General features: G+C 40.0%; 1 protein-coding gene across 3 annotated transcripts in view; it reads left to right on the plus strand.

Annotated features, from left to right (window-relative positions):
- The first annotated feature begins 4,177 nt into the window (after positions 1 to 4,177).
- Positions 4,178 to 22,712, plus strand: part of Rabep1 (rabaptin, RAB GTPase binding effector protein 1) — a 175,121-nt gene continuing 156,586 nt past the window's right edge. For 2 of the 3 annotated variants that reach the window (XM_021238511.2, XM_021238510.2), the window contains exon 1: positions 4,178 to 4,197. In XM_021238511.2, the coding sequence (XP_021094170.2) occupies positions 4,179 to 4,197 (19 nt within the window). In that variant the 5' untranslated portion in view covers position 4,178. The remainder of the gene's footprint in view (positions 4,198 to 22,712) is intronic. The other variant, XM_087192008.1, reaches the window with a different exon arrangement.

The following is a 22,712-nucleotide window of genomic DNA, read 5'->3' on the forward strand; positions in this document are numbered from 1 at the left end:
TAGGCAAGTTCTGTACCATTAGGCAACATTGCTAGCCTGTTTTAAAAATAACATGTAAATGCAGTTTCATGATAGCCAGATTGCTGCCCCCAAGCACATCCTTCTATACATGCAATGTCTTATTAAAGTAAACACAGGGCATAAATGAAATGCTTGTGAATTTATTTACAAACATTGTTTTAAACATAGAATTATACGTTGTTTTTTTAATATAAAATGTGAATAAGCTCATATTTCTCTATACTGAAGGAATGGACAGAATATAACATCATTTCAATAGAGTATTCTCTGACGATATCCTTATTCTGTGTTCTGTTATTATGTATCATGCCATAATGATGACAATGTGCTTATTGTTCCATAAAAAAGACATTACATCTGATCATAAACCCTACAAAATGAAGGAGGTGGTTGAGCCTAGTCATGCTGTTGAACATGGTTCTCTCAGTGCAATAGCTTATCACACCATGTCAGCTCTCAGATTAATCTTGAGTCTGATTTATTTCATTACAGGACTCAACTTTGTCTACACCTGCTCACTCATCATAGCCTGTTTCTTATTTGGCATATTTGTCTGCCCAGAGTAAGAAACTACATCTATTTGATAGCAAAAAATGAAAAATGATGATAAAATCCTATTCTGACAAAATTGAGGTGAAACTGATCCTCCCACATGGCCAGTGCACATGGGTTAAAAAATTTTGGGGAAAGCAAATGATAATACATTTAAAAATTGCTAAATCCATTGATTCAATAATACTTGTAGAAATCTAGCCCAAGAAGCCACTCAAGAAAGATCTGAATGCATAAATGTATAAATAGCATTGAGTTACTTGCAAGTCAAATAGTGGTAGACTGCAAGTACATTTCAGAATTACTTGATGGGATAGGGTACAGCAATAGAGTGATACTTAGGAAGAAAACATCATGAGATAATTATTGGGAGATAATTTAAAACAAAACAAAAGCTGGGCGTGGTGGCACATGCCTGTAATCCCAACACTGGGGAGGCTGAGGCAGGAGGATTGCCACAAGTTGGAGGCCAGCCTGGGTTACATAGTGAGTTCAAAAATAGCCTGAACTACATAGTGAGACCTTCTGTCCAAAAACCAAAAACCAAACCAAAACAAAACACAAAACAGCAGAATTCAAAATTGTGTCTATGCCATGTTCACATAACATTACCCGATTATGTGGTTGGACAGGAAGAAAACATGGCAATATGATTTGGATATTTTAATGTGAGAGAGCAGGTTTCATCTTTCCCTACTACCTAGCCTTGCTCTTAAGTATAAAATAAACACTTTTTCAAAAATTTGGGTATCATTTCTTTTTTTTTTTTTTCTTTTTTCTTTTTGGTACCGGGGATCAAACTCAGGACCTTGCGGTTTTGAGACAGGCGTGGGGCCACTGAGTTAAATCCCTGGCCCTGGGTATCATTTCTTTAAGAAACTTCTAGTCCCTATTCCCTAACAAACCAGTTTTCTAATGTTTCCAAAATGTTTCTGTGTGATGTTTTCCCTCAGCAGAGCTTTCCACAGCTGCAGATTGTTCGGCTTCCTGGTAAGCTTGTCCCAGGATTTCTACCACTTGAAACTTTTTCCTGGGGTCCAACAAAATTGCCTCTTTTTCTTGTTTAGTTGGTTCTAAAAAAGTGGAGGAAAACTTAAAACTCTGCCACACGATGGCTCTCTGGCTGGTGGAGTGAACCAGGTAACATCTGAACTGAGATTACAGAGGTGTCATTTATAGTCCCATTTGTTGAATGTGTTTACATCAAAACAGAATGCACAAATCTTAAAACAATCTATACCCAGGAGAAAAAGGACTAGAAAGCAGTATGTTAAATGTTTCACAGTAGTTCTGACAAGGTGGTAGAATTTGGAGTCACTGTTTTCCCTATTTTTTCTGCAGTTTTCAAATTTTCATAGGGAAAAAAAAATCTTAAAAACAAACAACCTCCCAGCTTGTGTTCTACAGGTGCAGCAATGCTCACTTTATTTTTTTCCAACAGGTGTTACTCAAGCTGGACTCAAGCAACCCTCTCACCCCAGCCTCCTGATTGCTGGGACTACAGATTCCCATCACCATGATTAGCAGCAATGCCCACTTTTGATGCCTTTAGAAGTCCAGGTGTGCAAGGGGGCCAGGGAAGGGAGTCTCTTTAGGAACAAGTACATAAGACAGTGGAAGTGGAAATAGAAAAACCCAGGTCACCTCGAAAATTAATTTTCCAAGGGGCAGGAGCAGATGGTTCAATCATGACGTCACCCCAGCCTGACACACTTTGATCCTGATGTCTCTGAAAGGCAGGGTGAAGTGACAAAGATGCTAAGACTGGTGGTGCTCCAGTTCTTTCACCCAAGAACACCAAGATACAGCTTAAATTCTCTTAGTCAAGGCCTTGACCCCCACCCCTACCTCTAGCACAGTACCGTAAAAGTCTTCTCATGTATCAAGTACCAAATCTCACCATCAGAATCCAGGGAATGATAATAACCTCCCTACAGTTTACTTATCTCACTCCCAACCATTACTTCTTTTCAACCTGTCAGATGTCATCATCTCCATATACATACCAGAAAACAGAAGCCCAGAGAGGTTAAAATGTTGCCTCAGGTCACCCAGCCAGTGACTGGCAGAGCAAAATCTTTTAAGGCCAGTGTTTCTCCAACCCCACTCAGTGGTTGCACCGTCTCAAGCTACAATCCTCTGGCCCAGTACATGCAGTTGCTCTCACGGACACATGGCCTGATGCCAACACTGGCAGATGTTCAGGTGGAGAAAGCAGAAAATTATCTCTGGGAAAGCCAAGGTACTTACCAGAACTGCCACAGTGTTCAGATGTGAACGGCTGAGGAGACAGCAGTGGTCTGAGTGCCATGCTCAGAAGAGGTATTCACCCAGGGGACTTCACCCAACCCTAGAGGCAGTGAGCGAGAGTCTGACCACACTTCCCCTTCCTTGTCAGCCTGTGTATGTGGGTGGGTAGGAGGCATTCAGGTGCCATCACCAGGCAACAATTCCTCTTTAAGGGGAAGATGACAGCCCTGGGCTTCCAAGAAGCTAGGATCTCCTTACTACCTGTTAGTGCTCCTACAAAGCCCACCTGAGGACCATTAGGGTGTGAGGTGGGACTCTGGGAGGGGCAGGCTCCAGAGTGGTGACTTGGCAGTGGCTGGGTGAGGTGTCCCCACAGAGAGATCTGCTCTGAGTATTCCTGGACATGGCAACTTGGAGCTCAAGAATAAAGACAGGACCCTGAGTCTACTCAGAGACATGTCTGGGGAAGAGACCCACTCAGGTGTGACAAACACATCATCTTGTGAAAGCAGCTCTTGCAACCTTTGGGAATCCTGGAATTGCTGCCTGAGCTTCTGCCTGGAGGGGGAAAGGGGAAGACTTTCTGTTTCTAAGGGTGTGTCATGGGCCACATGAAGAAATGTGACCAGTGGACTGTTGTGACTGAGTAGGGTCACTTCCTACAACACTGTGAGACAGAATTCCCAGCAAGGCTCATAATCTCCTGCTTCTGATGAAAATGAGCAGTTACATTAGTATAGTACTAATACCACTGGGGCTGTTGGGAATGAATGAGTTATTTTAACTCTCAGCCATGATGGTGATAACCTGGAATATCTGGTAAAAGTTTAGCAACCTGCTCAGAATATTCCTGATGTGTAGTATTTATAGTATTTGCTAATTTCCATGGTGTAAATATTCCTGCTGTGGCCAGTTCCAAGATACCAACATGTTATCATTAGACTTGGAATTGCGAGGAAATGTGTGAAACAAGTTGCTCTGCTGGGGCTTTTTAGGCCAGCTCCAGCACACCACCAAATTGATAAATCCCATTATCGAGCACCTGCTGGGGACAAGGGCTTGGAACTAGTGATTTACATTCCTTATGTCACCTGATCTTCCCTTATCTGGAAGGTTATCATCTCCGTTTTATAGATGAGAGCACCAGAGGTCAGATCATTGAGTCAACTTGGCACAGCCGGGGAGATGACTGAACCCAAATCTTTCTGTTTGCAAAGGCTGTGCTCTTTCTTATTTGACCTAAAGCTGTTCTGCAAAGCTGGGGAAGCTGGACACTCATTAACTACACTCTTATTTTCTGCTGCGGAAGGAACCATGGGCTGAGGGGGTTTCTCATGGCACTGAGCTGTGCCACCATGGAGAAGGATGATGCAGGTAAAGTGAAACTTCTTTTTCCTTTCTTCAATGTGTCTGTTTTTAGACTTTCTTCTCTAATTGTATGTTAGAACTTTCCTGGACTCCTGGATTCCCACAAACTTACTCTAGGGACTCTAGTCCATGAATGGTTGTCAGAACCAGTGCACTCTGTGTGTGTGTGTGTGTGTGTGTGTGTGTGTGTGTGTGTGTGTGTGTAACAGCAGAAAATACCTATTCAGCTATCTCACTCGCTCTGCTTTCTTGCTCTCTTTTGTTATTGTCTGCTATCCCCAAATGGTAAACTCCTGGATAAAAGGACACTTTCTGGACCACCCTCCCCAACCACAACACTGAGAACAACAGAAAATCCCTCATAATTACTTGTTGACTAAATAAAGAAGCTGACTCATCCACAGAGAGAAGCGAGTTACATGCACAAAAGGAGGCAACAAAAGGAGTCTATGAAACTTGAAGGTCTACTTTCCAGGCATTGGACTGGACCATGCAAAGATTAGAGTAGATAATCAGACACAGCATTTGCCCTCAAGAAAGTCCCTTGGGGCTCAGTTGCATGTAGTGGCACACACTTGTAATCCTAGCTCCTAGGGAGGCTGTGGGAGGAGAATCACAAGTTTGAGGCTAGCCTGGGAAGTTTGGAGAGACTTGTCTCAAAAATAAAAAATTGGGCCAGGGATTTAGCTCAGTGGTTCCAGCGCCTGCCTTGCAAGTGCAAGGTCCCGAGTTCGATCCCTGGTACCAAAAAATAAAAATAAATAAAATAAAATAAATGAAAAGGGTAGGGGATATGGCTCAGTAATAGAGCTCTTGCCTAACATGTGTGACGTTCTGAATTTGATCCCTCACACTCCAAGAATGAAAAAAAAGTTCCTTATGGTAGGAGAAGGTGAAGACATGTAATGCAGGTGAAGTTCAGGACCTATGTAGATACAGACTTAAAGCTGACCAGGTCATGGGTGGAGCCCTTGTTATACAGGACAGAAGAGCACATAAATAATTACTAACCAAAGCTAGTGCTGTAGAAGCACAGAAGTGAGAATGCTGAGAGGGTCTGGGTGGTGCATTTGAACTGGGCTTTGAAGGACATGTAGGAGCTCATCAAGTGGAGAGAATATAGACAGACAAAGCCAGAGGTTTGGAGAACAGCAGACAGCTGCACAGCTGACGAGGAATTAATATATTAGGCAGGTGGTGGTCTGAAAGCAAAGTTTAGGGACCTACACCAGGGGATCTGGACCTGCTCATTTCCTTGCCACCTCACTCTTCCCCTGACTCCATCACTTGTATTAACACAAAAGGAGGGCAGGAAATTGGGGTTGTCACGTTTGACCTTCTTTCTGCACAACTGAAATGTCATCTGTGTGGCCCTAAAGGCCTAGATTAGCTGTCTGACCAGAGAAGGGCAAGGAGAATGGAGTTTGCCCTCTGGTGGTCGTCTGTGGGGCTTTCCTCTTCTTAGACCTCTGAGCCAGACCTGACCTCTCAAGGGGAATGGCTTGACCGGCAAAAAGGTCACCTCTGGAAGCCATAGAGCTGAAGATTGTCAGACCAGAGGATATCCAGGAGGAATTCCAGTCCACCCTTCACCCCATGATTTAATGAACTTGTCAACATCCTACTAGGTAGTACCCAGCTTCTCCCATTTGTTTCTGCCCATTAAAGAATCCAAATCATTTATAAAATTAAGATCTTACTTCTTGTGGTGCTTCACAAGTGTCCTTTAATCCATGTGAAACAATGGAAGAAAGAGCTGTATGGACAGAAATAATATTTCAGGGGATCATGCTTTATGGCTTCTAATCATGAAACTGCTGACACGGAAGGTCTGCTTATATTATGTGGCATCAAAATGTAGAACCAGCCAGGGATTTAGCTCAGTGGCTCTGCCACCTGCCTCACAAGTGCAAGGTCCCGAGTTTGATCCCTGGTACCAAAAAAAAAAAAAAAAAAAAAAAAAAGTAGAACCAGAACAAAAGGGTGGAAGCACCCCATATGGAAGAAAGCCCTTGTAGTGGCAACTGGTACATTGGTAGGAATCGTCACTGGAGACTAGAGGCTTGGAAGCTTAGTAATAATGTAGTCTGATACCTGGAATCATAGGACACAGGTGGGCAACTTCTTGCAGGAAAACTTATTCCAGACAAATCAAAGATTTAACTTCAAAATATGAAAGTAGAAAAGTACTAGAAGAAAATGTGAGTAATTTTCTTTTAAAAGTAATCACAAGTAGGGAAAAATATTCTGATAAAATCAGAAGTCATAACCATTTGCATTTGTGAAAGATAGATGTCTGAATGGGGATAAATATTTGGCACAAAAATGGTAAAGTGCTAATGTTCCTAATTTGAAAACATCTCATAAGCTAAAAAGAAAGAAGATGAACATCCCCAAAGAAAAATGGGCAAAAAGTATTTATAGGCTGCAGGTGGTGATCTATACCTGTAATCTCAATGCTCTTGGAGGCTGAGACAGGAGGATCACAAGTTTGAGCCCATCCTGGGCAACTTAGCAACTTAGCAAGATCCTGTCTCAAAATGTAAAAAAATTTTTAAAGGGGCTGGGAATGCATTTCAGTGTGAAGGCCCTGAGTTCAACCCCCAGAACAGGAAAAACTATATATAGGCATTCCCTAGCAGAAATGCCATCACTAGCAAATATGTGAAGTTATTACATGTCACCTATGTTAAAGAAACATATACTGTATAAAGATGGATTTTTTTTTCAGTATTGGGGATTAAACCCAGAGACTTTGCACTGAGATATATCTCCAGTCCTCTTTTGAAAAGTTTTTATTTTGAGACAGGGTCTTGCTAAATTGCCCAGGCTTGGCTCAAACTTACCATCCTCCTACCTCTGCCTCTCAGTGCTGGGATTACAGGCATGTGCCACTATGCCCAGGTAAAGACAGATTATTTTTAAATTTTTGTTTTGTTTCCTTGGTTATTCTTTCTTTCTGTTAAAAAGACAGTTTATTATAGTGCGAATTTAAACTGATGCAGCATTTCTGGAAGGCAGTTGGCATTATGCAACTGTTTTGGTTAGCTGCAACTGCTTTAACAAAGTACCACAAACTAGGTGGTTTAAAACAAATACAATTATGGTCTCAAAAGTTCTTCAGGCTAGGAATATGAGATCGAGGTGTCAGCAGAACACACATGAGACTAATAGAATCCTTCCCTCCCTCTTCGTAGCTTCTGGGGATAGCTGGCCACCGTCGGCATTCCTGGACTTGCAGCTTTGCCAGTCTCCTCTCTACCTCAGCTGTTACATGTCTGTCTCTATGTGGCCTCCTCTCTATGCTCTGTCTGTGTTCAAATTTTTTCCTTTATGTGAGGATGCTAGTCATAACAGATTAGGACCCACCTAATGACCTTATCCTGACCTAATCTGCAAAGGCCCACATAAGGTTATATGCCCAGGTACTAGATGTTAGGACTTCAGCATGACTTTTTGAAGACACAATTTAACCCAGAAGATATCTAAGTATTAAATGAGCATGTCTTTGACTCAGCAAGCCCAGGGTTAGAAATTTTCCCTAAAATAATACCTGGTCAAATGGCAGAGAGGTTTAGGATAAACCTAATAGTGAAAAATTAGAAGTAACTTACTGTCAGTTGTGTACCAGTTAAAATATTATTATATATAATCTATGAAACCAATGAAATCAGCAATGTAATTCTGTATATATTGCCATAGAAAAGTGATTACAATACATTATTGCAAGAATGAAGTCCGTTATAAGACAACAGACATGACAATTTTGTAAATTTATATGTTTAAATCCATGTACAAAAGTTGTATATTAATATGTGATCTGTTGTTACCTATGAATTGGTGGAGTTTTGGGAGACTTAAATTTTTTCTTTTTATTGTTTGAGGATGTTTGGATATGTTTATGAATTACAAATACAAGAACTTGTCGCATTTATTTATTTATTTATTTAGCAGAACTAGGACTTGAACTCAGGGAGTCTTGAACTACATCTCCAACCCTTTTTATTTATTTTGAGACAGTGCCTCACTAAGTTACTGAGCCTGGCCTCAATTTTTTTTTTTTTTTTTTTGCGGTACCAGGGATCGAACTCAGGACCTTGTGCTTGTGAGGCAGGCACAGTGCCACTGAGCTAAATCCCTGGCCCCTGGCCTCAAATTTTTGATCCTCTTGTCTCAGCCTCCCAACTAGCTGGGATTACAGGCATGCAACACCACACCCAGGTAAGAGCTCATCTTTTTGATGTACATGTGGGGGGTCTTGTCTTATAAGGTAATTTAGGCTTCCCTTGAGCTCATGGTGATCTTGCTGCCTTAGCCACCTGAGTGCTAGGATTACAGGCGTGTGCCACCATGCCCAGCTGAGCTCTTTATAAATGAGAGAGTATGGGAGGCCAGAGCCCTTGGGTGGAAATGGAAGTCATTACTAAGCTGTCACTAACCAACCTACAACAGTAGTAAAGCAGGGGCAGGGATTTAGCTCAGTGGTTTCACTGCCTGCTGTGCAAGCGCAAGGACCTGAGTTCGATCCCCGGTACCAAAAAAAAAAAAATAGTAGTAAAGCAGGTGTTGCAGCTCCTCTCCCTCCCCTCCCTGCTCCCATGTCATTGAAGTGGTATCTTTCCTGCCTGACTGTGAGGTGTGTAGTATTTGGGGTGGGCAGGAGGCCACCTGTGGCATATCCTCCAGAACCTGTGGATATGTTACCTTAGATGGTAAAAGGGACCTTGCAGTGTGATTGAAAATTTTTTTGGTAGAGAGATTGTCCTGGGTTATCCAGGTGGGCCCTATGTAATCATATAGATCCTCCTAAGAAGGATGTAGAAAACTCAGAGTGAGTGGTAGGAGATAGGATGATAGAAGCAAGAGAGGGGAGGGATGGAAAGAAGGAGCTGTGAGCCAAGAAAGGGAGGCAGCTTCTAGGAGCTGGTAAAAGTGAGGCTATGGATTCACCCTGAAATGGGGATGTAAAGACACTAGTGATTTTCATTTCTCATTCTTGAAACTTCTTCATTCCCAAATGCAGATTCACTAGCTCCATCCCTAACCATCTCTGACTGGGGGCCGATTTGATCATATTCTATTTATTTTTTACCTGTCAATAGAACCTAGAAGATGTCTGTTATAGGAACCAGCTAAGAGCTCGAACCTGACCAAGTGGTGACAAGAATGAAAAATAAAGAGACACAGGATCAGGTTAAAATGTGGAGGGCCAGGAGCCTCATGTCTCCCTTCAACATAGACCCCCAAGTGACTGGCACACCTTGGCTTTATTCACTCAGACAGGGGCACAAGCAATTAGAGTTACACAGGATTCATCTGTCTCCCTCCCTCCATGGTATTTGTCTGGGGAAACAACAGGATCTCAGGTGTTTTTAATTTTGCATTCATTGTGTCAGCACACTTGCATGCCCTCTTTCTTCTTAGTGCTCGCCGAGGAGGAGGCCAGTTAGGCCTCATTCTTCCCGTCTGGTCTCCCACAGTCTGTGGCCTGTCAGTTTAACCCAGCCTAGTCATCATTCCTTTGGCATCTTCCTTTAGACTTACATTGCAGTGTTTTAAAAACATGCTCAAGCTGGGTGTGGTGGTGCACATCTGTAATCTCCACACTCATGGGGCTGAGGCAAAAGGATTGCCAGTTCAGGGCCAGCCTGAACTACATAGCAAGACCCTGTCTCAAAATCAATCAATCAATCAATCAATCAAACTGAAAAATAAATAAAACATGCTCAGAAATTCTTTGATCTTAGTGACTCATAGAATGTAGTGAAAGTAAGGCTGCTTAACTTAGAACACTAGATCAGAAAAGGTTATGCAGCTTCTGACTCATCATCTTGAGATGCTTGTCCAAGGGGAAGCCAGCTACCACATAGGAAGCCCAACAACTCTGAGATCCCTAACTTGCTGGAGAGACCACATAGGTACTTTATTTACAGCCCTAGCTAAGCCATCAGGCAATAGCAAGCTTCAGAAGCCAGATGACAAGACAGCCATCTCAGACATCCAGTCCTGCCTGGCCTTCAGGTGAATTCTGAGCAACTGCTCAAGAGACAGTGAGAACTGCTCCCTTCCCAAGGCCCTGACCCAAACAGTTGTGAGCAAACTAAATGGTTTTTAAGTCACCAGAGTTTTGAGTAACTTACACAATCCTAGTGACTAGAATAACCTTTTGTCTACCTCTAAGCCTACTATAGGTACTATGCCTCCAGGGACAAAGAATATCTCAGCTCCATGCAAATGTTGTACCTGGTGTACCTGTTTACCACAGTTAGAGTGGATACCTGTTCTTTTGTCTTCATAAGCCTTTATTCCTTCTTTGGAGTAAATAGCAATTCTTTCGTTTGAGAAAATGTTTCCACTATTCCCATCCTCCTTGCCAACTATATTTTTCCAGCCAGAGCTGCTGTGCTCCTATTTGCTGCTTCCCACACCTATATAGGAATGCAGGTACCTCTAGGAGCTGAAAAGGCAAGGAAATAAGAAGGAACCAGAAGGAACCAGCCTGCCAACACATTTTATCTTGCTGAACTTTGGCACCTCTAGAACTGTAAGACAATACATTTATGTTTTTTGTTTGTTTGTTTTTGCAGTTTGGGGGATTTGTAAAAGAATATATTTGTGTTTGTTTGTTTGTTTTGTGGTGCTAAAGATTGAATACAGGGTCTTGAGGATGCAAGGCAAATACTGTTATATCCCTAGTCTCATTTGTGTTTTGAGCCATGAAATAGGTGATACAGAAGAAACAGGAAACTAATGTATCCTCAACACTTCCTGGCTCCTTCTGATACCTTCTTGTTTGTGTCTAAACTAGCTCAAGGAATATTGCTGTAATTTGCTACCAAAACGGTGCTTTTAGTGCTCCCTTCAGGAGCACATATACTAAAACAATTCTCTCAAAACAATACCCATAGTTAGCCCTCCTTATCCACTACTTCCATGTCCGTGGATTTAACCAACAGTGGATTTGAAAAAAAATTTTTTAATTACAACTGTTCTGAATGTATAAAAGGTTTTTCCTTGTTATTTCCTAAGCAAACAGTATAATAACTATTTAATAACATTTTCATTGTACTAGATGTTTAAATAATCTAGAGATGGTCTAAAGTATGAGGGAGGATGTGTGAAAGTTATATGCAAATACTACATCATTTTATGCAATATCCTTTCTATCTCTTCCATTCTGGGCCACAGAGCCCCATTAATGGTTGGTCACAGTCACTGTTGACTGAGAACTGAGGGGACAGTGTGTGAGGATGATGGGGTTTTTTTATATCACAATTTTTAAAAAGGTTCACACTCTGAGTGCCTGTGAACATTTATCTAATTTCAGTCCTACCCAGAAAAGAATTCAAATTAACAAATTTTTTTTCTTCTTTACTGTGGTAAACTGTATATATCATAAGACTGATCATTTCAACGTCTTCAGTACATAGTTCTGTGGCAGTAAGTACATTTATGTTGCTGTATAGCTATCTCTACCATCCATCTCCAGAATTTCTCATCTTTCTAAACTGAAATCTACTGGACTCTAACTCTCCGTTGTCCCCTCCTTCCTGACCCTGGTAGCAACTCTTTCCTGAAAGAGGATATACTATTTCTTAAAATTTCAAAAGCCAACCATTTTACTTTCTGGCAAAGGCAAACATAGCCAGGCTCCCAAGCTATCTTGAACTGTTACTAAACAAAGTAAAATCAAACTTTCAAAGCAAGCCTTCCCCTAACCATCAAGAAAAGTCACAACTTTGACTTCATGCCATGTTCACCAACCACACATGGGGTTTCCTGTGTGAACCAGGATGCATCTCCACTGTAGGCCAGAGGACATGTGAAGTGGAACCAGGTCACGCCTGTTGTTGTGGTTGATTAGGGCTCCTTTGGGTCTCAATGCTGGAGAGTTGGATTTTTATAGGTGTAGAGGCCTACCCAGTTAGTGTTAAAGGTTAATTTTCAATAAAAAGTGAAATCATCTGTCTCATGCTAATATAAAAATTAACACCTGTAAAATATATTGTTTTAGTCAGTAATCAAAGAGGGAATGAGGCATATGACATAATAGGTTTAAAAGGAAACCCAAAGGCCAGACAACATTTATAGATGAGGAATATTGCGTGCATAAATGTAAGTGAAACTAGTTTTTTCACAAAGGGAATGGGATGTTGCTCTAGTTTGGATCTTGAATGTCCCTCAAAGGCCCATATGTTGAAGGGTTTGTCTCCTACCCATGAGCTATTAGGAGGTAGTGGAACCTCTAGGAGGCGGGGCCTCATGAAAAGAAGTTAGGTCACTGGGGCATGCCCTTGAAGGGGATATTGGCACTGGCGCTTCCTCTTTTTCTTTTGGTACTGGGGATCGAACTCGGGTCCTTGCACTTTGCTTCCTCTTTTTCTACATTTGCTTCCCAACTGCCACGAGGTGAGCAGCTTCCTCTACTATATGCTCCCACCACGAAGTACTGCTTTACCATAGGCCCAAAGACAGCAAGGCCTAGCAAAGCTGAAACCTCTGAAACCAGGCTAAAACAAACCTTTCTTATTAAAAGTGGGTGGTCTCTGGTATTCTGTCATGGTTTAAGTCTAAAATGTCCCCCAAAGTCTTGTGTTCAAAGGTGGGACCTAGTTAGCCGAGGCAGGTCACTGGGATGTGACCTAGAAGGTTATAATTTTTGTCCCTGCCTCCTCTATTCTCTTTGTCTGCTTCCTGGTTGCTAGGAGGTGAGGAGTTTTCCTCTGCCATGCTGTTTCTGCTTTAGACCCAACTCATTAGGGTCTGAATCTCTGAAAACTGAGTCAAAGTAAATCTCCTTTCCTTTAAGCTGCACATGCTGGATATTTTGTCCCAATGACAGGAAAGTGATAAATATAATAACCCAAAGATGACTAACAGATAGGAAAGAAAATTCCATTTCTATGAGATAGAATAGAATTTCCATATCTATAGACAAGAATTATTTTTGAGTGCTATCAGTTATCTATTTTTTTTTGGTACCGGGAATCAAACTCAGGACTTTGTGCTTTCGAGGCAGGTGGTGGCACCATTGAGCTAGATCCCTGGCCCCAGTTATCTATTCTTAACAGAGAATTGGCATCTTATAACTTGAAAGGATGTCTTCTAGAATTTAGACAGTGCTTGCTTTATGATGAAATGCATTTTTTTCTCTCTACCTGTTGATAATAATTTTAATGAAGTTAATAGTACCAGAGATAGGAAGTGTGTGCTTAAGGCTAAGGAACTAGAAAGAAGAGCAAATTAACAGAAGTTGAGAGAGGAAGAGAATCAGGAGCTCTTTGTAGACCAAGAATCAAAGCTCTCACATTTCTTGGCAAACCAGAGCTTTAATTGTTAAATCTTTACCCACTACAGGAATTCCTGCTGCACTCTGCAATGAAACTCTTTGCTGTGAAAGATCTGAGGGCTTCTTTGAGGGACAGCCAGAAAGGGGGGGCATTACAAAGCTAGGGTAGATTCCAGATCCTTTGGAAACAGGGGCCCACCAGATGGAGGCAAAGCAATAGGGGAGGGGCAATTGGGCCACTAAGGCTGCCTGGTTAAAGCTGGACCCCTTAGGGCTGGGGCAGCCTTGAGTATTCACCATACCACGGAGGCCTCAAGGGCCTGGCCTGAGTGGATGGATGGAGAACTGGAGCCAGAAAGAACAGGGTTACCCCAAAGGAGCCTCAGGGATTCTCTGGAGGAGAGATTTGTAGATCCAGGGAGGGAAGTCCTCTGGCTGAAGGCATCTCGGAGCCTTTAAGAGCACAGCCCTGGAGAGTTCTCCCCATGGTGTCTGCCCTGGCAACTACCAAAGCTGAGTGGTAAGAATTCATTTCAGCATCTGTTAAGCTGAAAAAATTCTCAAACCTTACAGCCTGGCAAGTGTCAGTAAACCCTGCCTCTTGGTGGAATTTTCAGTGAAAATTATAAATCGCCAAAAGTTTGGAAACAGACTCACTTCTTTTTTTTTTTTTAGTTCTTTTATTGGTACATTTTAGGTATACAGTTCGTTTACATTTATTGTTGGGTGTTTGTACCTGTACATGATATATCTTGGTTCTTTTTTTTTTCCCCCATTACCTGTGCACCCTTCACCCCTCCACCCTTCCCTATTTACATAGATTTCATTTCCATTTCTTTTCTTTTCTCATAGTTTTTCCTTTCCCTCTTTTCCTTTCCCCTTCCCCTCCCTTCACTCTTTCATCTTTGGACCTTTTTTCCTATTTCAAATTATCAATTATTCATTTTAATCATTTTAACCCTTGTTTACACTATCAGTTTTTCACACTAGAGAAACTATTCGGTATTTACACATGTGTGTCCTATTTATTTCACTTAAGAGTATGGCCTTGATATGCATCCATTTAGCTATAAATGACTCTAGTTTTTTGTTCTTTATGGCTGAGTAGTACTCCATTTTATAAAAAAAAACACATTTTCTTTATCTAGTTTCCAGTTGATGGGCACTTGGGCTGTTTCCAAGCTTTAGCTATTACAAACTGTGCTGCTGTGAATATGGGTGCACATATATCACTGTGGTATGATTCTTTTAATTCTTTTGGGAAGATACCCAGCAGGGGAATAGCTGGGTCAAATGGGACCTCTAGTCCTAGTTCTGTGAGGTATCTCCGTACTGATTTCCACAGTGGTTGCACCAGTCTGCACTCCCACCAGCAATGGAGAAGGGTTCCTTTCTCCCCACACCCCCACCAGCATTTGTTATTGGTTGATTTCTTAATAGCAGCCATTCTTTCTGGGGTGAGGTGGAATCTCAGTCTTGTTTTCATCTGCATCTCTCAAATGATGAGTGATGTTGAACATTTTTTCATATATTTGTTTGCTGCTTTTACTTCCTTGCCTGAGAAATGTCTGTTCATTTCAGATGCACATTTTTGAACTGGGTCTTTGAATTTGAGGGGTGTCTGATTTTTTTCCATTCTTTATATATTCTAGATAGTAGTCCTTTGTCTGAGGTACAGCTGGTAAAATTTTTTTCCCATATTGTAGGTTGTCTGTTAGCTCTGTTGGTGGCTTCTTTTGCAGTGCAGAAGCTTTTAAATAAGATGAGATCCCAGTTGTTCATTCTTGCTGCTGGTTCCCGTGCTGCTGAGGTTTTGTTCATGAGGTCTTTTCCTATGCCAATGTCTTCAAGAGTTCTACCTAACTTATCTTCCAGCAAGTTTAGTGTTTCTGTCTTAATATTTATATCTTTAATCCACTTTCATCTTAGTTTAGTGCATGGTGATAGGTATGGGTCTAGTTTCAATCTTTGGCAGGTTGAAATCCAGTTTTTCCAACACCATTTATTAAATAGGCTATCTTTCCTCCAGTGATGGTAGTTGGCTCCTTTGTCAAAGATGAGGTGGCTGAGCATGACAGACTCACTTCTACCACCAAATGATGCCCATCATCCCATCAGTGACTAATTGTTAAATTATATAATAAGCCATCACACATAAAAAGGAGCCCCAGAGAACCCAATCACCCTGCTGGCTCAGGATATGTGCAGAAACCATGGGAGATTCAAGTCTCCAGGTTGAGGGGAGGAGCATAAGAAAGCAGTTATGAAAACTGAGAGCCCAGACAGGGAAAGGAGATCCTAACCAGAGATTCTCTCTCCAACTCTCCCTAAATGCTACACTTATTTTTTTTATTGTTTTATTTAATTTGTATAAAGATTTGACATTCAAATCACTGAAAATTCATTAATAAGCTGTGTGAAGTGGCATGTGCCTATAGTCCCAGCTACTTGGGAGACTGAGACAGGAAGGTGGCTTGAGCCTAAGAGTTTGGGCTCAGCTTGGGCAACATAGGGAGACCCTATCTCTTAAAATATTAAACAAAAATGTTAAAAGTTATTGTTAGTTCAACAACAATAAAACCATTACAATTAAAAATGGCAAAGAAATTGAATAGACATTTCTCCAAAGAAGATATAGAATTGGTCAACTAGCACATGGAAAGACACAACATCACTGCTGAGAATGACAATCAAAACCTCAATGAGATATAATCTTACAAATGGCTACTTATAACACAGAAAGAGAGAGAGAGAGAGACAGACAGACAGACACAGAGAGAATAACAAATGTTGGCAAGAATATGGAGAAACTGGAACCTTTATGCACTGTTGATATGTATTTAAAATGGTACAGAGATATTTGTACACCCAAGTTCATATCAGCATTATTCACAGTATCCTAAATGTAGAAACAACCAAAATGTTCACCATTGGATAAAAGGATAAACAGCATATGGCATATACATAGGACAGAATATTAGCCTTAAAAAGAAGGAAATACTGACTCATGCTACAACATAGAAGGACTATGAAGACATTCTGCTAAGTAGAATATGTAAGTCACACACACAAAAAAACCCAAGTATTTTATTATTTCACTCAAATTGAAGTACATACAGCTTTCGCTCTTCCACTGTAGTACTGGGAACCCAGAACCTCACACAAGCTAAGCAATTGCTTTGACCCTTGAGCTACAATCCCTTGATGAAGTACTTAGAGCAGTCAAATTCATAAAAACACAAAGTAGAATGGTGGTTGCCAAGGAATAGAATAAGAGGAAAATTAATTGGTAAAACTGGAATCATATCTCACATAACAAAATTAATTCCACACAACATGACTTGCATGCACCAGAACCAGGTAGATATAGAAACCCTTCCTCCTAGAAAACAGGGTGAGGTCTGAAACAAGACCACCCCTACATTCATCCAGCAACTGCATGTTCCTGAGGAACTGATGCTAAACCATTCATAGACTGCCTGTTTGCTTCTGGCTCTGGGTAAAATATCTTACATCAACACAAGTGTTCGGCAAAAAACAAATATTCTTGAAGTATGATGAAAGCTTTCTAAATACATTGTGAGGTCAGAAACCATAATTGAAGAGGTTATCTTTTTTTTTTTTGGTACCGGGGATCGAACTCGGGTCCTTGCTCTTGCACAGCAGGCAGCAAAACCACTGAGCTAAATCCCCGACCAAAGAGGTTATCATTTCAATGAAAACAAAAAACACTGAAACAGATTAATACCTCCCTGCCATAATTATATTTGAGGAGTATGAATTATGTGCTGTTTTTGATGCTTGGGGAATAAGGCAGTAAGTAAAACAGATATGTCTCTTCTTCTAAAGTTTAACTTCTGGTTAAAAGACACAAGAAAGTATATATTTCTAGTGCAAAGAATTTTGGAGAAAAATGCAGCAGGGTAAGGGAAATTGATTCACAAAGAGCAAGAGTGAACTACAATATAGGTATAGGGGTAGTAAGTACAAATCTGAAAGACAAAAGACAAATTGTGAAAAATATCTACACTATCTGACAAGAAAAGAATTGTTTTCCCTCCTATTTTAAAAAATGATTATAGCAGGGTTTAGCTCAGTAGTTTTGCTGCCTGCCTTGCAAGTGCAGGGTCCCAAGTTCAATCCCCAGTACCCCCCCCCAAAGATTATAAATCAACACGTAAAAGATGCACAAACCAATAGGAAAAAATTGGCAAGAGGCATATGAAATTTTTTCTTTTTGAAATTCAAGTGGCCATTAAAGTTGGAAAGATACTTAGCCTCATTGGCAATCAGGAAAAATACAAATTAAAATGAGACATCACTTTCTTCTTATAAATATTAGTCAAAAATAAAAAGGCTACTTGTCACATTTCAATCTCAGTTTCCAATCTGATGTTTGTTACTTCCTCAGAGAGGGTTTGACTTTATCTAGAATAACATCTTTCAATGAAAAGTTACTAAGCATCCAATGAATCAGAAAAATACAACTCATAATGGATAGAAAAATCAATTGATCAAAACAGATCCAGAAATGACCGTGATGATTGGATTAGTGGACAAGAACATGTTAAGAGACATAGCAGGTATATAAATATGTATTTCAAATCACACTTCTAGAGGCAAAAAGTATACTAAATGAAGTCTACAGAAGATTAGATATGGCAGATTAGATTAGTTAACTTGATACAGTAATAAAAGTGATCCAAAATGAAAGGCAGAGAAAGACAAAGACTGAAAATAAATTAACAGTAGGGGCCAGGAATTTAGCTCAGTGGCTCTGGCGCCTGCCTCACAAGCTTAAGGTCCCGAGTTTGGTCCCCAGTACCAATAAATAAATAAATAAATAAATAAATAAATAAATAAATAAATAACAATGAACTACAAGAAGCCTAACATACATGTAACTGGGGTCTCAAATAACTGGGTCTCAAAAAAACAACAAAACTGGGTCTCTAGTTCCAGAAGGAGGAAGGTATTGAAAAAATGGACAAAAATTTTCCAAACCTGATGAAAACAATACCCCCATAGATCCAGAAACTCAATAAATCCAATGTACAAAAAATATAAAGAAAATCACACCAAGGCACATCATAATCAGATTATTTTAGACCAGCACTAAAGAGAAATCTAAAAGCAGCTAGAGAAAAAAACACAGGTTGTATATAAAGAGCAAATATAAAAATAACAGCAATTTTTTTTCTTGGAGTCAAATAAGATCCAGAAGATAGTAGAGCCATATTTTAAAGCACTAAAAAAGAAAAAGACCTATTAATCTAGAATTCTATACCCAGTGGGATTATCTTGCAAAAATAAAGTAGGAAAATAAAAGTGTTTCCAGTTAGAAAAACATTATTAGACGACCTGAATTAAAAGAAATGTTAAAAGAAGTCTTTCAAAGAAAAATAGTATCAAATGAAATTTGAATCTGTACAAAGGAATAGAGACTGGAAATGGTAAATATAGATAAATATAAAATAGTTTCAAAATTATTAAAAAAATTTTTTTTTAATCAAAAGGAGGCATCTATGAAAAACCTATAGTTGGGCATGGTGGTGCACACCTGTAATCCCAGCACTTCGGAGGCTGAGGCAGGAGGATCCATATGAGTTTGAGGCCATCCTGGGATAAATAGTGAATTCAAGGCCAGCCTGAACTACATGGTGAGACCCTGTCCAGACCTCTTCAAAACAAACAAACAAAAACAACCTATAGCCAACATCATACTTAATGCTGAAATACTTAAGGCTTTAGCCCTATGATCAGTGTCAACGCAGGATGTCTGCTTTCCTTGTTTGTATTCAACATTGTACTGGAAGTACTAAGAAGGACAATAAAGCAGAGAAAGGGAATAAAAGGAACCCAGATTGGAAAGAAAAAGCAAAACTATATTTAGAGAAGATATGACTGTCTGTGGGACATTCTATAGAATCTATAGAAAAGATCCAACAACTAATGGGTAAGTTTAATGTTGTTGCAGCATACAATACAAAAGTAGATTGTATTTCTATATACAAGCAAAGATCCATCAGATATTGAAACTTAAAAATATTATTTACAGCACCATCAAAAATTTAAGTGCTCAGGACTTTCCTGACATCTAACAAAAGATGTATAAGACTTGTACATTTATGAAAAAAATTATAGAAAATCTAAATAAGTGGAGAGCTACAGTATGTTCCAAATATGTGATATTATATTTTTTAGTTTTTATCCACAGTTCTTGGCTCCTAACTCCTTTCCTAAGGCAGGCCATAAAAACTAGAATTTTCTTCCCTTGGGCAGGTTATAGACTAATCTTTCCATACCCTTCTGTACTGGAGTTGGCCATTATTAAATTCTGTGACCTACTCTTGTTTAATAGTAGGTCATAAGACTTCTCATTCCAGAGGGGTCCTCCCATACCTTGGGGGAAGAATGCTGCACAGATTAGCAAAGAATGCTGAAGTAAACAGGCCTTGCTGAGCTTCCCCACTCAGTTTAGTGTTTGATCATACCCTTTTTATCTGATCACATTTTGACAGATTGTCTGTGCCTCAATCATGCCTTTGCAATGATGTCTCCATAAAAACCCAAGAGGTTTCACAGAGCTTCTACATAGCTGAACACTTGGAGGTTCCTGGAGAGTGGCATGTTGGACATTCTGCAGCCCTTTCTTATAACTTGCCCTATGCATCCCTCCATTTATATTCTTAGTAGGACCCTTTATAATAAACCAGTATACATAGTTATGTGTTCCCCTGAGGTCCATGAGCAGAGTAATTGAAGCTGAGGAAAGGGTCATGGAATCCCAATTTATAATTGGTCAGTCAGAAAGACAAGTAAAACAACATGAAACTCGTGATTGGCTTCTAAAGGAGACAGAGGCGCAGAGAGAGAGAGGGAGAGAAAGAGAGAGTCAGTAGTCAGTAATCAGTCAGTAGTCAGTCTTGGGACTCAGCCTCCAACCTGTGGGATCTGATGCTATCTCAGGTAGAGAGTGTATAACTGAATTCAATTAGAGGACACATGTCTAGTGCCCAATGCTGCAGAATTGTTCACTTGTTGGGGGGAAGAAATTCACATCTGTTGTCAGAAGTCTTCTGTGCTGATTGTGGTGTAAGACTAGAGGGCAAAAAGATACTTTGTTTTTACTGCCACAGATCAGAAGATGGTAAGATGTTGATTCTCCCCAAACTGGTCTACAAAATCAACTTGAGTCAAATCAAAACCCCAGTGGATTTTTATTTAGTGGAGTGAATTGATTTTAAAATTCATATGGAAATACAAAGGAGCTAGAGAAGCCAAATAACATGGAAGACAACAGTGCTGGAGGTCTTCAAACTACTTTATTTAAGATACTATTAAACTTCAGTAATAAAAAGCTATGTGTTAATTGGTGTGAATAAACACCAATATCAATGGAAGGAACAGGGTCAAGAAACAGATCTGCACATGTATGGTCAATTAATTTTCAACAAATGTGTAAAGGCAATTTACTGCAGAAAGGATAGTTTTTCCATTCTTTAAATAGGTCAATGGAACAGAGCAGAGAATCCAGAAATAGACCTACACATATATGGTCAATTGATTTTCTACCAAATTACAAAGGCAACTCAGTCAAAAAAGAAGAGTCTTTTCAACAAATTGTGTTGAAACCACAAAAAATTCATTTCAAGAAACAAAACAAAATTTTAAAAAACTGAAAATGAATGATAGAACTCAATGCTAACTGTAAAACTTAAAACTAAAACTCTAAAAGAAAATTCTCATGACTGTCGGTTTAGCAAAGGTTTTGTAGATACTTTATCAAAAGCACTATCAGTAAAAGGAAAAAAAAATCAACTATGTAATCCAAGCTGGCCTCAAACTCATGGTGATCCTCCTGCCTCAGCCTCTGGAGTGCTGGAATTACAGGCGTGTACCGCCACACCTAGTTTAAATTAGAAACTTTTCTTTGGCAGACACTGTTAAGAGAATGAAAAGACAAACCCTGGCCTAGGAAACAATACTTGCAAATAGTAAATCCGATAAAGTCTTGTGCAGAGTATATACATTTTAGTTTTCTTTTTTCTTTTTTTGCTTTGTGCAGAAAAGGACTCTGAAAATGTAATGATAAGAAAGAAGGGCTAGGGATGTGGCTCAGTGGCACAATGGTTGCCTCGCATGCACATGGCTCTGGAGGTGTAGGGGAGCGGGGAAGATGGTCCACAGCTTGCCTATACCCCTGTGTGGTGGGATCCCAGCACTCAGGAGATAGAAGCAGGAGGATCATGAGTTCAAGGACAGTCTGGGCTATACAGCAAGATCCTGTCTGAAAAAAAATAGATTAAATAAATAGCAATGCAATTAAAAATGGGGAAATATTTGAATAGATACTTCACCAAAGAATCAAAAACTGGAAACAAGCCTGGCATAGTGGTGCACACCTATAATCCAGGTACTTGGGAAGCTGAGGGAGGAGGATCCCAAGTTCAAGAATAGCTTAAGCACTTGAGTGAGATGCTGTCTCAAAAAATAAACAAAACAAACAAACATACAACCCAACCCCTTCTAAATGTTTATCAACAAGTAAATATATAAATATAATATAGCCATACAAAGGACTGCTACTCAGCAATGAAAAAATAAGCTATTAGTACACATAGCAGCATGGATGAATCTCAGAATAATTAATGCTGAGAGAAAGAAGCCAGACAAAAAGGAATAAATACAGTATGATTCTATTTAGGTATAAAAGTCAAAAAAATGCATGCTAGTTTATAGTGACAGAAAGCAGTGGTTGTTATAGGAGGTGGGTTGGAGGGTTATGAGGAGAAATGGGATGATTACAAAAGGTGTGAGAAGTCTTTTGGAGATGAAAGATGTGTTCATTATTGTGATTGTTGTGATGATTTTATGGATATAGACATATGTCCAAGCTTTTCAAGTTATAGACTCTAAATATACACAGTTTATTTCATGTCAAAAGGAAAGGTGAGTCCGAGGTGGGATCCAGATGATTCCAAAGTGAGAGATAAGTATCTACACATTCCAGACAGGATTTGGTTGTAGGAAGCCAGCACAGTTGGCCAAGATCTGGAATAGATCAGAGGGGTAAAACAAGGAGTTGTAGTTGGGAGGTCTTTTCAAGGATCCCACCAGAAAGATGAGCATAGATTCTAGATCTAAAAAGGAGAAGCAACTGGACCCAGAATTATCTAAGGCCCATCCTCTAGCTCCCAAGGCAGTCATGTGATAAAGCAAATCTGAGGCA

This window comes from Heterocephalus glaber, unplaced genomic scaffold (assembly GCF_053883595.1).
Source record: "Heterocephalus glaber isolate CG9 unplaced genomic scaffold, H.glaber_assembly_v1.0 deba00001564, whole genome shotgun sequence".
Taxonomy (NCBI): Eukaryota; Metazoa; Chordata; class Mammalia; order Rodentia; family Bathyergidae; genus Heterocephalus; species Heterocephalus glaber.